The following is a 16131-nucleotide window of genomic DNA, read 5'->3' on the forward strand; positions in this document are numbered from 1 at the left end:
TTTTCATCAATTTTGAAGGGACATCAAATTCTTGGTAATATCACTAGAGTGCTGTGTTTTCTTCCACTTGTTGATCACTTCACTGTATTCCATGATATATCCAATGCCTTGGAAAGTGTTTTGTACCCTTCTTCTGATGGATACTTTCCAACAATGAGACCCCTTTAATGCTTTGTAAGCCCTTTACAGACAATTGCTTTTGCTGTAAGAGGCAACTGAGTCAATGTCAACAAAAAACCCTACAAGAACAGCTGGATTTTAGATGGGCTTGATCAGAGTCATCTTAACTGATGGCAGATGTGTACTGACTGCCATTTGCCATCATTTGAATGTGATTGGTTAATTCTGAACATAGCAACATCCCTACATAAAATGGGTGTGAACACTTATGCAGCTGCATAATTTTGGTTTTTAATTGTTATTTTTCCCCCTCTAAAATATTTCCATTTGTTTTTCAATTGACTTGTACAGCTTATATATTATATTAGAAATGGAAAATATTCTGAAGTGATTTACCTTGATCTGATTTTTTTTTGCATCTCAAAAACCTGGCATTTTAATAAGTGTATGTAGACTTTTTATGTCCATTATGGACTTAGGGAGTTCTTGTTTTCACTATCAATGAACAGAAGAGAGAAACCTGAATTCCTTCTTAACAGACTCCTTGTCACAAACATAGCTTTAAAAATTATTTCTGTTTGCCGAGAGCACAAACATGAAAAGGTATATGAAACAGATTTATGAATGTGGCTTTAGCTCATACAGACATAGCAGATCCAGTACTTTTCCACTGATGTTTTTTTTAAACAAATCAGAACTGTGAATGTGCTACAATGAACTGCACTGCAGGCTGCAGCCCCCAATTGGCATGCTAGAAACATCTTTAACATACTGCTAAGTAGAGATTGGTGTGGAAACTGGGTCAGAAAACATGCTTACTGTACCTGCAAGAGACTGCGGAGTGTAACAGCATGGAAACAGGACCGTCCACAGTATGGCACTGTCTTACTAAGTATAATGGGAAACACTGCTAAGGGTTTGCCATCGTGTGTTTTTGGTGATTGCCAAGTGAATGTAGCAATGACAGAATTGTATAAATTTAATTTAATGCCCTATAAGACAATAATCTATAGTGCTTTGAAGAAGAGTCACTCATTATTCTTTATGTAGCCAATACCATTTCCTACATAAACACATAGGCAAGAAATATGTTTGCATTGAGCATCCCAATCAGAGGTGGGTTCCTTCCGGTTCGCACGTCTTCAGGCGTACTGGTTCCAGAAATTTCCCATACTTTTGCGTACCCGTTCCATGGAGGTGTGGCCATGCTCCCATACCGGTACGCTCCTCTGCCCTGCAGCCCATTTGCAAGGCGCTTCTCAAAGAGAAGGAAGTGAGGGTGGGGCTTCTTCAGAGGAGCCGAGGTAGGAGCAGCATTGAAACCCTCTGAAGCAGCTGGAAAAGGTAGGTGGGGTCAGAGGGAGAGGGAGGAATTCAAACTTCATCTTCCTGGTGCTGTGCGGGGCTTTGGGCAAAGGCTGGAGGGAAGGACCTGGCTTGCTCGTGCTCTCCCTTCCCAAGTGTACTTTGATTGCAGGCAGAGCCACGTTGTCATTTCAAACCTGTAATCAGTGAAACTGGGCTGGATTTTTACATAGCGGATTAAAGCCTTCCGGGGTTAGAGGAAAGTGTGTGTGCTATAGCATGGTTCTTTGCCTGCCTTCCTGCCTCCTCCTGTGGTCTCCTCAGTGCTCACTCATGCTCTCCCTCCCCAACTGTAGTGACTTCCTCCCCAGGCCCCCATCCAGTCCCCCCCACACATAAAGCTATATAAAAATCCAGTCCAGATTCACTAATTACAAGTTTGAAAAGGCAACGTGGCTCTGCCTGCAATCAAACTACACTTGTGGAGGGTGAGCACAAGCGAGCACTGAGGAGACTACAGGAGGAGGCAGGAAGCCAGGCAAACACACACTTCCCCCCAGCCCCTTTCTTTCGGAAGGCTCGGATCGGCTCCCCTCCAGCTTCTTTGCCTCTCCTCTCACCCCAGCCTGCCAGCAGGAGGTGAGTGGGTGGGCTTTATTGCGTTCCAGGCATTTCCCACCCAGACAGAAGGCTGCATTTGCAATGGGGGAGGTGTTTGGGGAAGGCAGCGGGGGAATGGGGGGGATGGCAGAGAAGCTGCTTTCAAGCCATTGGAAAAGATATCCAATCCAACTTTTGTGTGTGTGTGTGTTTGTTTGAGAGTGAGTGAGAGAGAGAAGGGGGTAGAAGAGATAGTTCAATCCAACTTCTCTGTGTGTGTGTGTTTGAGAGAGGGGGGAGGGAGAGTGGGAGGAGGGGAAGGGAGAAGAAAAAGAAAGAAAGAAACTTCTTTCGCAAAGGAGAAAAACAAATGCTGTCGCTTTAAATCGGAACTGAGCATGCCTAGCTGTGGAATTCTGGGAGTTGAAGTCCACAAGTCTTAATAATTTTAAATTGAAAAGGTGCAGGAAAGAACAAATTGGTTATATGATTATATGTTATATGGTTTTATGTTTTTGAAGTTTTGGGGTTTGCGCAATAGGAGCATTGTGTTTCTAAAAGGCTTGTGAATGGAGCCAAACTTTCTCTAGGGTCATTATCTCATTATCTCTATCTGGCAGGCATGTGGAATGAGCCTTAGCAGAAAGAAAGAAAAACAGCACAGCAATTTAGGGCTAGAAGGCTACTAGGAGGTCATCTAGTCCAACCCCCTGCTGCAACAGGAAACCTTACATTGTATGGATTATTTTGGTGCCTCTAACAGAGAGGAAAATTGCCAGAAAGGAGAAACAGTTTACTAGGACAAGGCTACCATGCAGAGGAAGGCAGATATAGTCCTTGATTTATGACTACAATTGAGCCCAAAATTTTGGTTGCTAAGCAAGAACGTCGTTAAGTGGGCTTCACCACATTTTACCTAATCCATGACATCTCCTGGTGAGTGACATCAAGCTGGCACTCCAACCCAGTCACTTGACTGTCAAGCCACTCCCACAAAACAGGCCACACCTATAGAATAGGTTCTAAAAAAATTTGAAACCCACCACTGATCCCAATGTACGTTATGTAACATAAAGATGAACTAGGTTTAGTCTCTGTTACAATAATGTATGAGGTGGATTTTGATCTAGACCAGACAACCTGTGACCTGTTATGTCATCATTTCAGAGATTTTTCCATATGTAGACAGAGAAACAGAAAGATTACAGGGAAGCAAATATTTCAGTAGAAGCAGGAACAACTTCTGACTTCCTGTTTGCTTCCCCAATTGAGTTTCCTTATGTGAAACTGGCAGTGATCATGGGAAATATTCTCTCCTCCCTTCCTTTAAGTGTGTGATGAAATTTTTCCCTTCAGCCATGCCATGTGGCTTCTAGGCAATATGGGTAGTCTTTCTTTAGTGACTGCTTCGCTAAGTGATTGTTTGATTTTTTTAACAATAATTTTAATAAAAGTTACAAATAGAAAGATAAAACACTAATACAAACTAAGGAAAACATAAAAAGGAAATAAAAAAGTAAAGTAAAGTATAAAAGGACTCTCTCCCGACAAGTATAAATATTTTCAGTAGTCTGGTATTACTCTAGTACTTCAATACAAAAACTCTTCTTCCCATATCTCATCCTTTATTGATAATCAAATCATAAAAAATTATTCATTACTAATCAGAAAAAGTTTACTAAGAGCTAGCCAAAATGTTAACAAATAAGTTTTAACTTTAAAAAAAATACCCATTTTTTAATCAAAGAAATAAAGCAAAATAAATATCTCCCCATTTATAAACAGATTTTTAAACCTTGTCTTTCAGCTGGCCAAAAAGAAATCCCATTAATAGCTACCAGGAACCACAACACATGTATTTTAACCCCAATCAAATAGATTCAATTTACAGAGCTTCTGTTGACTTTTAAAAGCTTATTTTAAGCCTGTCGAGCAGTATCCCATAGGCTGATTTCTTATTATTTTTTCCTATCTCCTTTCAGGAACAATTTGAATAATTTATCTTCATCTCCTCTCAGAAACAGTTTCCCTGATTTCACACATTCAATGAAATCCAATCCAAGAGTTCCAAGGCACTCTTCTTACTTATTATTTTTATGTCTCCTTTAATTATAAAGACACCAGCTAACTTCATTTGTAAATCCATCCTGGCATCTTTTTTCATGTCATTTTTGTAATCCAGCATATTTTTAAAGCTCTAAATCCACATTCAAGTCAGTCTCAGTCTCTGTTTTAATCCAATAAAATCAATTATTCTTCTGTTATCTTCTGCTGGATATATCTTCGGAATTCTGAGAAGCTAATCTATGAACTGGCAAAAATTGGACCCATGTTCAGTCTGCCACTGCTGTCCTTGGAAGTCTTGCATTCATTCACAATTCTGACAGTGATGAAAAAAGTAATTTTATAACCAATCCTTTTATTTACAAACTTTGCAGGTCTGCACAATGAAAGAAAGGGGAAATAAGATAATAAATATAATTTTGCTTTCACTTAACAGCCGCTTCAGTTAACGACCAAGTGGCTAGTCCCAAATGTGGTTGCTCAACAGTTGGATTGAGATGTCTGCTATAGAAAATAAATAAACAAATAAATAAAATAAATGAGGATTACTTGTATTGTCTTGTAGCCTTTCTATATGAGGCTGTTAACGCCACAAATTCCTCCTCTGAATTCACTCATGGTATGAGGAGGGATTGAGATACATTGAGATGGATAGGGAAGGAAGATGGAAAGACTGCTATAACTTATAAGAGAAGAAACTTTTCCTGGGGAAATTTCCTGAAATGGAAATTTAAGTTTCTTCTCTTTGGAATTAAGACAGGATAGCCTTGGTTTGTGGGGACAACTAAATGATGTGGAAAATATTATAGAATGCTTTATTGCTTCTTTACAAGCCTCCAGGAGGCTAAAATGTTTTGTAGGCTACTAACCTTCATTGATTTATTTTTTAAAGCTGTTCAGAATAGAAAATGTGCCATAGGCCACTGCAATGGCTAATCTGTTTGAAACAAAGCTTTGAAATATTAGCAGCTGAGCTTTTTGCTTTTGGTTTAGCTGAGTGAGGTTTGATAATTGTCTTGGTCTATCAAAATATAGCCCATTTCATAGGCCATGAATGCAGTTTCATTTTTTGTTTTGAACTTTCAAAAAATTCTGTTTGAAAAGGTATGCATCCATACTTGGCTAACATTAAGTATGTTACTACATTATTTATTAACTGAATAAACCAAGACGCATTGGCAAATACAATTGTTGTTCTAAAGGTATCATATACACCCACAAACATATAATTTATTTATGCTATTTAGTAGTAGAATTTTTATCATGCCCATATCAACAGATTTTAGCTGATGTAACTCACACATGAAATATAACCAATTTTTGTTGTGAGTCTTTTGTGTAGATAGTATTAGTACTGAAACATACTTTCATTAATTATTTGTACAATGGAGAGTAGGACTGTTTGATTTAGCATGGTCACTGTCATGGGTAGACATTTTTTAAAGAGCATTTCCAATGAAATTTTGATGTTATTATTCTAGATCAGCAGTTCTTAAAACGTTTGATCTAATTATCCCTTGTTCTGAACTCAAATCATGTCAATACCCCCACAAAAAAAACCAACCCCCCCAGACTTCATTGCATTTCACAAGCATCTTGATGACAGCAGTTGAAAATTGGATTCTTTACTCAGAAATAAGCAATTACAAATTCCTCCATTATCCCCTGGATGTGCCCAAACTTTGCAAAGTTGTGCATTTGTGTGTGTGCAGCCATCTGTTGTATTATGCTTACTGATAAAAAGTTAAAAAGGAGGCAATTTATTTGACAAAAAATCCTGCCTTCCCTTGGATGATTAAACCCAAATTTACTAGGCTGATGTTATTTTGGATTTGAATTAAATAGAGTTGCTTGAGGAAGAAAATCTCTGCATCTGTTTGAATGCAGCAGGTAGTGCTCCGCAATCTTCATATAGCCATTCCTAACAGGCTAGTAACAATTTAATTTAATGGTTTGATTATGTGCCATCAAGTAGTTTTTGACTCCTAGCGACCACATAAATAGATTTTCCCCATATGATGATGTCTATGGAGATTATCAGTCATCTAAGTCATGGTTGTAACAAAGGTGCTTTTTCAAGAGGCATGTTTGTTTGTCCTTGAAGACGTTTCACTTCTTATCCAAGAAGCTTCTTTGGTTCTGACTGAATGGTGGAGAATAGGAATATAAATCCTTCCATTCTCCGGCATTTAGTCAGAACTGAAGAAGCTTCTTGGATGAGAAGCAAAATGTCTTCAAGAAAAAACAAAGAAAGTCCAGTTTCCTGGACTTTCCATCTCCACGATGATCTATCCCTAACCTGTTCTTTCAAGTCTCCACCAACTCCTTGCTACCGTAATTGAGTCCATTCACTTTTCTTCTGAGTCTTTTCCAGAGAGCTGGGTCTTTGCATAATGTGCCCAAAGAAAGATAATTCTAGCCTGGTCATTGTATTTCAATGAATGAATGAATGAATCAATCAATCAATCAATCAAGTGATCCATTAGTTTGCTTTCTTGGATATCCAACCTGGTAATATCAGATTTTTCTCCAATTGTAATTTTTTAAAAATGAAATCAACTTAATTCTGAAATCTGTACTGATTGAAACTGTTCTATTGAGTCTGCAAACATTTTGATAACTTCTTTTATTTTCATTTGATTTTTCATTTGTTATAAAGCCCATTTAGAAGGGAAATTGAAGATTTTTTTTCTGTTCTATTTTCCTTTGGGGGGGAATAATGTTTTCAACTCTTCAAAACTGTATGTGGGTGGAGTGGGAAGCTAGCTTTGCCAATACATGAAATTTCAGCAATACTGCTTTACTCTTAGAATTCAGAGGTTTCCTCAGAAATAATCCCATCTTTGGACACTCTCTGCAATTTTTAAAGCTCAGGATCAGATTATCTGGATGCATTTAATTTTACCAGGTTTTGAACAATTTTATACTAATTACCTTCCGAGTAGAAACTGGCTGTGGTTTTGCTTATCTGTGGAATAAACTATACAAGTTTTGGCACCCTTACAGAAGCTGCTTGGGGAAGGCCCATATGCATAAATGATTATCAGCTATCTCCTACTTCCTTCTTTTTTTGGAGAAAGGGGGCTTGGAAAACCAAATGTTCCCTTGTCTTTTCATAGGAGAAGATTTTAACAGACCGTAGGAAAGTGCTTGGAAAGAGTTCCATGCAGGAGTGTTTCGAACAGACACTAGGTGTCAGCTGATTCATACAATGCTAGCCAATAATTGGTAAGAGGGTGAAGAGCTATCCTGATGCATTTTGCTGTGGCTTGGTTGCTATGGAAACTGCTGCTTTTGTACGTGTATTGTGTGTGCAACCCCTCCACCATATGGGTTCTGCTTCACAGACACTGCAGATTAGGGAAACATGTTGCCACAATATAGCTCTTAATGGTGTTGCCTGGATCATGGAGAAACTATCCTTTTCGATAGCTAAAAACACAACCAAACAAGCCTCCTCTTCCTTCATTTTCTGTAGGCTCAGTGCATCTGTTGGCAAGCCGGGTCTTACAGGCACCAAAGGGCAGTCGCCCTGAAGTTGAACAGAAAAGAATGATTTTTGCTATTTTCTTTGTACAAAAAGTTGGTGACAGTGTTGGTGCTGTGAAAACAGTTAAAAGAACTTGAAGAAGATTTGTGAGGTCAGCCCGTCCTAGCCCAGAGCCCAATAGACCCCCTTGGACTACACAGCAAATCAGTCTAGGGGTGATAGGATTGTTATGAAACAGATCTGGAAAACAAGATCAGAAAGGCTGCTGAGAAATATAAATCTGCTGTGGGCTTTGAAGCATGACAATTCTGCTAAAATCTCACCATAACACATATTTATCTTTAAGCGTCATGTTAGCAATTACTGATAATCGGACTGGAATGTATTCATGAGGGGAAAGATACGGACTTTAAAAAAAAACCATGCTCATCTTTTAACCTTTTGCAATCAGGGGAATTTCTCAGTGGGGTGAGTATTTCCACATAGAATTAACTCATATGGTTGTGTGTGCCTATAGCTATCAGTATTCCTAATTTATCTGAAAGTAGCTATAATTTCTTCTAAGGTTTTTGGCTAGGAAGATTGTTTTTTTTTTGTGCCTAAATACTGCAAAACTCTTGGCTGTTGCCCAGCTCTATGCCAGTCTGGCTATTCAACATCCATTCTTCCTATTAAATAAGCTTGGTTTGAGCAGCTGTTTTAAGTTATGCAGCTTTCTATATATAATCTTTGTCTGTGAGTCTAGTAAACCAAGTCATGGCCAGAATAATTTACACCCACCATCTGATTCTTGCTTGTCCTAAAGAGAGAATACAATGCAAGAAAGAAGTCAATAGGATGCTGTCAAAAGCAAAAAGAAAACTTTTAAAGGAGTCACTGCATATACCATATTTAAAATAAGATTTGAAGCCAATAACTATAATAGCTGCAATAATTTAACAGCTGCTCTAGGATAAACTGTCTTTTGTCAACATCCCGTATACAGATTTTCCATAGGATGAACAAAACATGTAAATTATGGGTCTCAGAAAATTGAATGATATGTATTAATATTTTGTTTTATTCTATTTAAACAAGCTAACAATAACTAAGTTACTTGGATAGTGATATGGGGGGCATATAAATTTAATTTAATCTATATATAAAAAATGGCTGTGTGTGTGTGTGTGTGTGTGTGTGTGTGTGTGTGTGTGTATGTTTCAGCATAACTCTGGAACGCCTTGAGCAATTTCAACCAAACTTGGTACACAGTTGACTTACACTTTGGAAACAAATACTGTGAGGGTAAGACACCCCTAATGCCCCTCAGGGTGTGTGTTCTGTTATGCTACAGCCTGTTGTGCCTTAAAATGGCTTCTACTATACTGTCGTAAAATGGCTTCTGCTGCACAGCGCACTGGAGTTGCCATGGTAATGGCCTCACAGTACTCTACAAGTAAGGGGGAAAACCCAACATTAGAAAGTACATTTGGTTCAGACATTTCCCCCCCAATAAATAAATAAATAAATGAAAAAATGAATGAATGAATGAATGAATGAATGAATGAATGAATGAATGAATGAATGAATGAATAAATAATACCTGGACAATGCTGGGTTATTAGCTAGTAATAAAAATAAATAAACAGTGACTGTCTTAATAATATGATATAACATCACTATGATGTAATGTTAAAATGAAAAATGAAAAGAAAAATGAACACTTTAAAAATTGATGAAATTGTTCATTGGATTCTTCCTTGCTTCCTTAAGTGGACTTATTTGGACTGAGGTGGGAAATCCAAAGCTGTAAAAGATATGTAGATTTATGCTTTTATCACTGCGGGATCCAAGACCAGAGGTTTAGTTTTTCTAGTTTTCAGATACCTTGGACAGTTCTTTCAGATCAATTGAAGAGATACACTGTTGTAGAAAAATAGATTATTTTATTTTGCTCATAGAAAAAAATATCAGAGTTTCATAATCTTGCAAATGTAGGGCAGCCCACACATAAAGAAATGAAAATATTTTTGGTGGTTATCCAGTAGACAGAATAATAGAAAATTAGATAGCAAAGATGGATTGAGGAAAAAAAAATGAGAGCAAGGAAATGGAAAAAAATAAACTACATTGTCAAAGAAGGCTAAGTTTATAATCTTGTGCTTGTAGTTCTAAGGAAAAAAATATGTAGAACAAGCAAATGTCTTATTATGCTGGAAGGCAGAGGCAGATTTGTTTTCCATTGTTTTCCTCCCCAAAAGCTAGGTGTATCTTATACTTCTGAGCGTCTTATAGTCTGAAAAATATGGTAGTAATACTAAATTAGTAACACCAACGTAGCGGCAGTTGTTAAGTGAATTTGGCTTTCCCATTGACTTTACTTGTCAGAAGATTGCAAAAGGTGATCATATGACCCTGGGTCACTGCAACTGTCATATTTACATGCCAGTTGGCAAGCCTTCAAATTTTGAATATGTGACCAGGGGATGCTGCATTGGTTGTAACTGGAAAATGGCCATAAGTCACATTTTTCAGCGCCTCTGAAACTTTGAATAGTCATTAAATGAATGTTTGTAAGTCAAGGACTATCTATGCTTACTGTGTAAGATCTGTGTAGCTGCCCATCTTTAAAAAAATACTCTGGATAGGTCACAAGAAGCCTAAAAACTGTATTATAAAAACCATAAACCATATGTTTGAATATATTGCATATATTGCAGAACTAATAGTATCTCCACAAAATTCAAAGTGCTGTTTTTAACCTATAAGGCCTCAAATGGCTTCACTTGTAGGTACCAACTCATGAGAGGATCAACTCATGAGAGGATCAACATCATGAAAGAAATTAGTGGTAGTCCTTCATTGTCAAAGATGAGGGAAGCAAATGAAGTTGGTAAAGACAGTTGTTTTAGAAAGTTTTAGGGGAATGACTAAATATCTTAATATGGTTGGTCAGTTTTTGCAATTTATTAATTTTGTCAAATTTGAAAGTTATGTATTATGGTTACTGTTAATTATCAAGAATATCATATGCAATTAATGTGGCATACAAAATTGATAAAGTTTAAGAAATGCTAGCTGATGAGAGCTAAATAGCTTGAAATAGATCTATACTAGTCTCCCTTTATTTATTTATCAGCACAAATAAAAAAAAACACATATATAACAAAGGCAACAGTAAAAATATTGGGTTTCTGTCATGATGGACTCTTGTGACGAGCCGATTGACAGATGATGGAAGCAGTTAGCTTCCTCCCACAATTGGGGCTTACCAGGGGTTGTGACTCTAAATATATACCTTCTTCCCTGGCTGGCTGATAAGGAGTCGAGCTCTGTGGCTCAATGGTTAACACATCTGCCTTAGAGGCAATACAGCACAGGCTCGATTCCCAGTAAGGGTATGGCTAGCTGATGAGAGCTAAATAGCTTGAAATAGATCTATACTAGTCTCCCTTTATTTATTTATCAGCACAAATTAAAAAAACCATATATATATAATAAAAAATCTAATATATATATATATATATATATATATATATATATATATATATATATATATATATATATATATATATATATATCGATATAGATATGCATATATTTAAAATATATGAAGATATATGTATGCCTATTTATTTGCCTGCACTCATTATGAAGCACTTTCCTGCAAACTTCCTTGATTGCAATTTTGTAGACAGATAAAAGAAAATATTCTTTTATACATTGTGTGGTGTTGGCCTTGAGATTGGATTTACCTTTACTTGTGATATAATTGCTATATATCATCCCCAAGATGAGAGGCAGTATGACTTTTAATACCAAGTTTATTTTTTATCATCAAAGTATAATGTAAAATGTATAATATTTTAAAGTTGTATATTCGGAATGCATTGTTTTGTTTAGTATTTCAGTTTACTATTCTCTTATCATTTGTTTTGCAGATTGCATGTGGTTCAGAGCACAATCTAGCAATAGTTGGTAAGTAGTATGACATTTTTTATTTAATGTTCTGAAGTCTTTCTCTTTTAGTTGTATGCCAATTGTATACCAAATTATTTAGAAAGTATTCTAAGGTATATATTCTGGAACTAATGCAAATTAAAAAAAGTAGAGAAGAATGAAAAAGGGATAGAAAGTGCGGAAAAGAAAACATAAAGAGAAATAGAACAGAAGAAGAAATAATATAGTAAATTTTGACTTCTCCCTTCATTGTGACAAATACAAATGTTCTCTGAGAATACAATGAGCAATCATTTCTTCCTATATCTCATCTCTTTTCTATAAACAAATTCTTAAACCTGACATTCCTAGTTAGCAGCAGTTCATAAAGGCTTGAGAAAAAGCAAGATGTATATTTTAACCTTAAATTTTATATACATAATGTGTATATATTATTGTATATATACAATGTGTTATTTAGGCATACCAGAGGTTGTAACACTTAATACATACCAATCTCCCTGGCTCAGCTGATAAGGGAGAAGGACCTTGTGGCTTAGTGGTTAATACATCTGCCTAAAATGTAATACAGCACCGGTTCTAATCCCAGTAAGGGTATGGCTAGCTGATGAGAGCTAAATAGCTTGAAATAGATCTATACTAGTCTCCCTTTATTTATTTATCAGCACAAATACAACACAAATGTAACAAAGGCAACAGTAAAAATATTGGGTTTCTGTCTGGATGGTCTCTTGTGACGAGCCGATGGACAGAGAGTGGAAGCAGTGGGCTTCCTCCCATATTTGGGCATACCAGAGGTTGTAACACTTAATACACACACACACACACACACACACACACACACAGACATGTATTCTTCCCTTTATATATATTCCTCCCCTTTACTATTTACAAATTAATTTATCACTTATTCTAAAAATGCAACAAAAATATATTTTCCCAGATTTTTGGAGTTTTGTCATTCAGTCCTAGTCAGCAAAAAGCCATTAAAGTTTGGGCTACCAGAAATATTTTAATATTGATTAAATAAACCAACTTTGTATTATTTCTGTTTGGTGTTAACAATCTTGATATTTAAACACTTTAAATAATGTCTCAGAACTTGATTTTTTTCTTTTTCTTTTATTTTTGTTTCTTCTCTGAAAATCCTTTAACAAATCTCTTTTATAAATCCAAAGTAAGAACATTTTCCCAGTCATTTTTCTAGTTTGTTATTTGTATATTCTTTTAATTATTAAGACACCAGCCATTTCATTTATATATCCACTGTAACATCTTTTTTCACATTCTTATAACTCGTCATTATTAAATCAGAGGGAGATGGGTGGTTAAGAAATATGAAATATTAAACAAACAAACAAATAAATGAATCCAGGTTTGAATTTGCCTCAGTCTGGGTGTTATCTAGTAAAATTTGTTCCTCTTTAATAATCTCATTTAAATCCAGTTTTTCCATAACAGACAATTTTAAGATTAACTTCTGAATCCATTCTTTCCAAATAGCCTTGAATTCATCCAGAGTTAAAATGTTTTGCTGCGTTCTGTATTAGTGATTTGAATTTAAATGTTCTTTATTTATAATTTATAATTCCTCTAGTTTCTTCTAGTGTCAAACCTTCAAACTAACTTTTTCTGTTCTTTTCTAAACCACATTTTCCCATGGAAAGGTTTTTATAATTAATTGCAAAATGTTTTCAAATCTCTCTGGACCCTTAATTTGTTAATAACTTTCTGAAATCAAGATTCTAATCATCCTACTATTATTTATCCCCTTGTTTTAAAGCCTTAATCTTGTCCTTAGTGCTTCTTTATTCAAGGATTGAAGGAAATTCAACGTTGTAAAGGTTCTTAATAGGCTCTTAATTCTGTCAACCAACACAAGTGCTCATTTACCATCATCTTATCAGTACTTAGGAGCCATGGGCTTGGCATCACAAGGAGACCACAGCCAATTGCCAGCCATTAACACACTAATCAACCAATAGGAAGGCACCACATAAATACAACTCACAGAATAGCCCAAAGCACATATCCCAGTAGAAAGAAGTTCTCTGAAGATGGGCTTCAGCACAAGTCTGAAAGCTTGGAAGAGTAAACTTCTGGTCCGGTGACTGACCCAGATTCAATCTTGCAACATTATCTTGGGACATATATATTTTCATTCATGAGGTTCTTAATAGTTGAAGAAATGTAATTAAAATATAATTCCAAAAGTGATAAAGAAATGAGGCTCAACTAAACTTTTTATCCAGATACACTACAATGTTAATGGCTATGAGTTTGATGGAACTCTCATGACTCTCAGCCACTTCAATCATGAGTTTACCACAAAAACTTTGGTTCCTGCAATCCACTCACAAGGAGCAGCTGTCCAGAGTGCATATGTACAATCTCTTGAGTTCTCCTTTTTTCTGGAGAGATTGAAAGTGGCCAGAATTTGCCTTCTGGACATTGAATTCTGTGGCAACACCATCTCAAGAATGTTCACCTCATCATGTCCTCACCAGAAGTAATTGGAATTGTAGGTGAAATTCTAACGCTAGCAAAGTTTTGGGCTAAAAATCTCAAATAATACAATTAATAATTTCTCACATACAGACAAAAACCTGTTGTTTCCAGTTCCTGCGATTCCAGTGATTTCCCATTTAATGCTCTATTAGTGGCAAGATCTTTTCACCCAGCACAGAGCATTTCTGTACAGCAAGGAAGCACAGCATGTTCTTGTATTACTTTTATCAATTATACATGATAAATTCTGCCTTGACTAAGACTACATTGTATGAGCTTCCTGAAAGATCAGCATGGTAGCATGTTAACAACTTCTTCTTTCTCCTAGCTGTCCTAATCATATCCATAGTTTGCTTAAAGGGTACTTAGCAGGAATTCTTCCTAACAACCAAACATTATTCCTTAGGTCTAGCATTTATATGACTGTGCCATCAAGATTTATATGCTTGCGTAAGAGATAGACATAACCATTCAATTTGATTATTGTCAAAATCCTTGTTCAGTAGTATTATAATAATACATTCTAATTTAGGCAGCAGCCAAATATATTCTACAAGTAAAAAATGAGAAAAACAGAAGAATAATAAAATGGGTGAGAAATATCAGTACAAAATAAAACATAGCAAACAGGGAATTATGCCAGGAAGGATAGATGTAGATACAGGGGATCTTAGCTGATAAGCAGATTTAAACAAATATAAATATGCATAATTAATATTTACCATATGTTTTTTAACTGCAATAATTAAAAGAAAATAAATTCTCTAGAGAAAAAATGGATATTTGCATAATGTCAATGCTTTGTAGTAAATATATAATCAACAAAATCTTTGGAATTTTTGCCAAGTACAATTTACAATGAAAAGGCACATTTTAAAATTAATGTATTTTATGTAGATGCAGGATCTAACAATAAGCTATTTTAATACTTACTCTGCTTTCATGCTGTCATAGAGGGAGGCTTTACTAGTCACAGAATAATTTTGCTTTTAAGAAAGTAAATTTATGGTTTATTAGATTATCATGAAAAAAGAGATTGAAAGATTTTAAACTGTAAGTTAAACAGATGAAGAAATGGTTTATCTAGCCACTGATAAACATAGTATTCTATATTAATGGAATGCAGTTTGACTTGGAACAGTTTAGAATCTTGTAATGATACCTTGCAATAATAATCTTACAAAGCCTTGCAATTTGGATATCAGCCAAGTTGTTTAACATGCTGGCCTCCTATAAACAAGTTAGGAGGTATTAACATGTTTCTTGTTCCGGAAGATCTAACTATCAGAACATACCTACATACAAAACATACAAATATATACACAGCTGTTACTGAAAGGTAAAATTAAAATAAACCAAATTTATATGCAGATATTAATCAGATATTGTATCACTATCAGGTAAAATTATAAGAGCTAGCCTATTACAGCTTTTTCCTCCATAATAAATATTTTGTACTGTCCATAATTTATGAGTGGGGTGATTTTACTGTCTGGAATGATATAGGGTCTCTTGCTTGAGCAAGGAGTTGGACTAGAAGACCTTCCAGGTCCCTTCCAACTATGTTATTCTGTTACCTGAATCCACATTTTCTGATGTTGATGAAAATTGCTGAGAAGGTTAATCATGATAGATTAAATTGTATGCTTTGTCCTGATATACAGTGCTTCCCTATCCTGAAATGTTGAGATCCTTATATAGAAGCTTATTTTATATACATACCTACCTACGTACATACATATATATAAACTAAAAAAAGGGATGGAGAAAAACTGGTCTATGTTTTAAGAACTCTGTTTCTCAGGTCATCTGAGGAAACTGATTTGCTAGAACAAAGCTATCATCAGATGAATTTTAGATTTGTCTGAACCCAATGGATAAATTCAGACTACTTTACTGGGTTCAGAGAATACCCTTAACTTTATTTGATGGTGCCTTCACATCTTTCATGAATCTAGCTATTCTGGCATAGGCAGTGAAGGTAAGAAAATAATGGCTTGGCATGGTGAAAATACAGATCAGTGATTAAGTGCATAATCAATTTAAGGATTAAGAATGAAATGTTGAACGGTCTAAATAACCGTTTTCGAAACCTTAACAACTTG

General features: G+C 35.7%; 1 protein-coding gene across 2 annotated transcripts in view; it reads left to right on the forward strand.

Moving 5' to 3' along the window:
* Positions 1-16131, forward strand: part of SERGEF (secretion regulating guanine nucleotide exchange factor) — an 86706-nt gene that overhangs the window by 25464 nt on the left and 45111 nt on the right. For both annotated transcript variants that reach the window (XM_032232183.1, XM_032232175.1), the window contains exon 10: positions 11500-11536. In XM_032232183.1, coding sequence (XP_032088074.1) covers positions 11500-11536 — 37 coding nt within the window. The remainder of the gene's footprint in view (positions 1-11499; positions 11537-16131) is intronic.

Source organism: Thamnophis elegans, chromosome 1, assembly GCF_009769535.1.
Source record: "Thamnophis elegans isolate rThaEle1 chromosome 1, rThaEle1.pri, whole genome shotgun sequence".
NCBI lineage: Eukaryota > Metazoa > Chordata > Lepidosauria > Squamata > Colubridae > Thamnophis > Thamnophis elegans.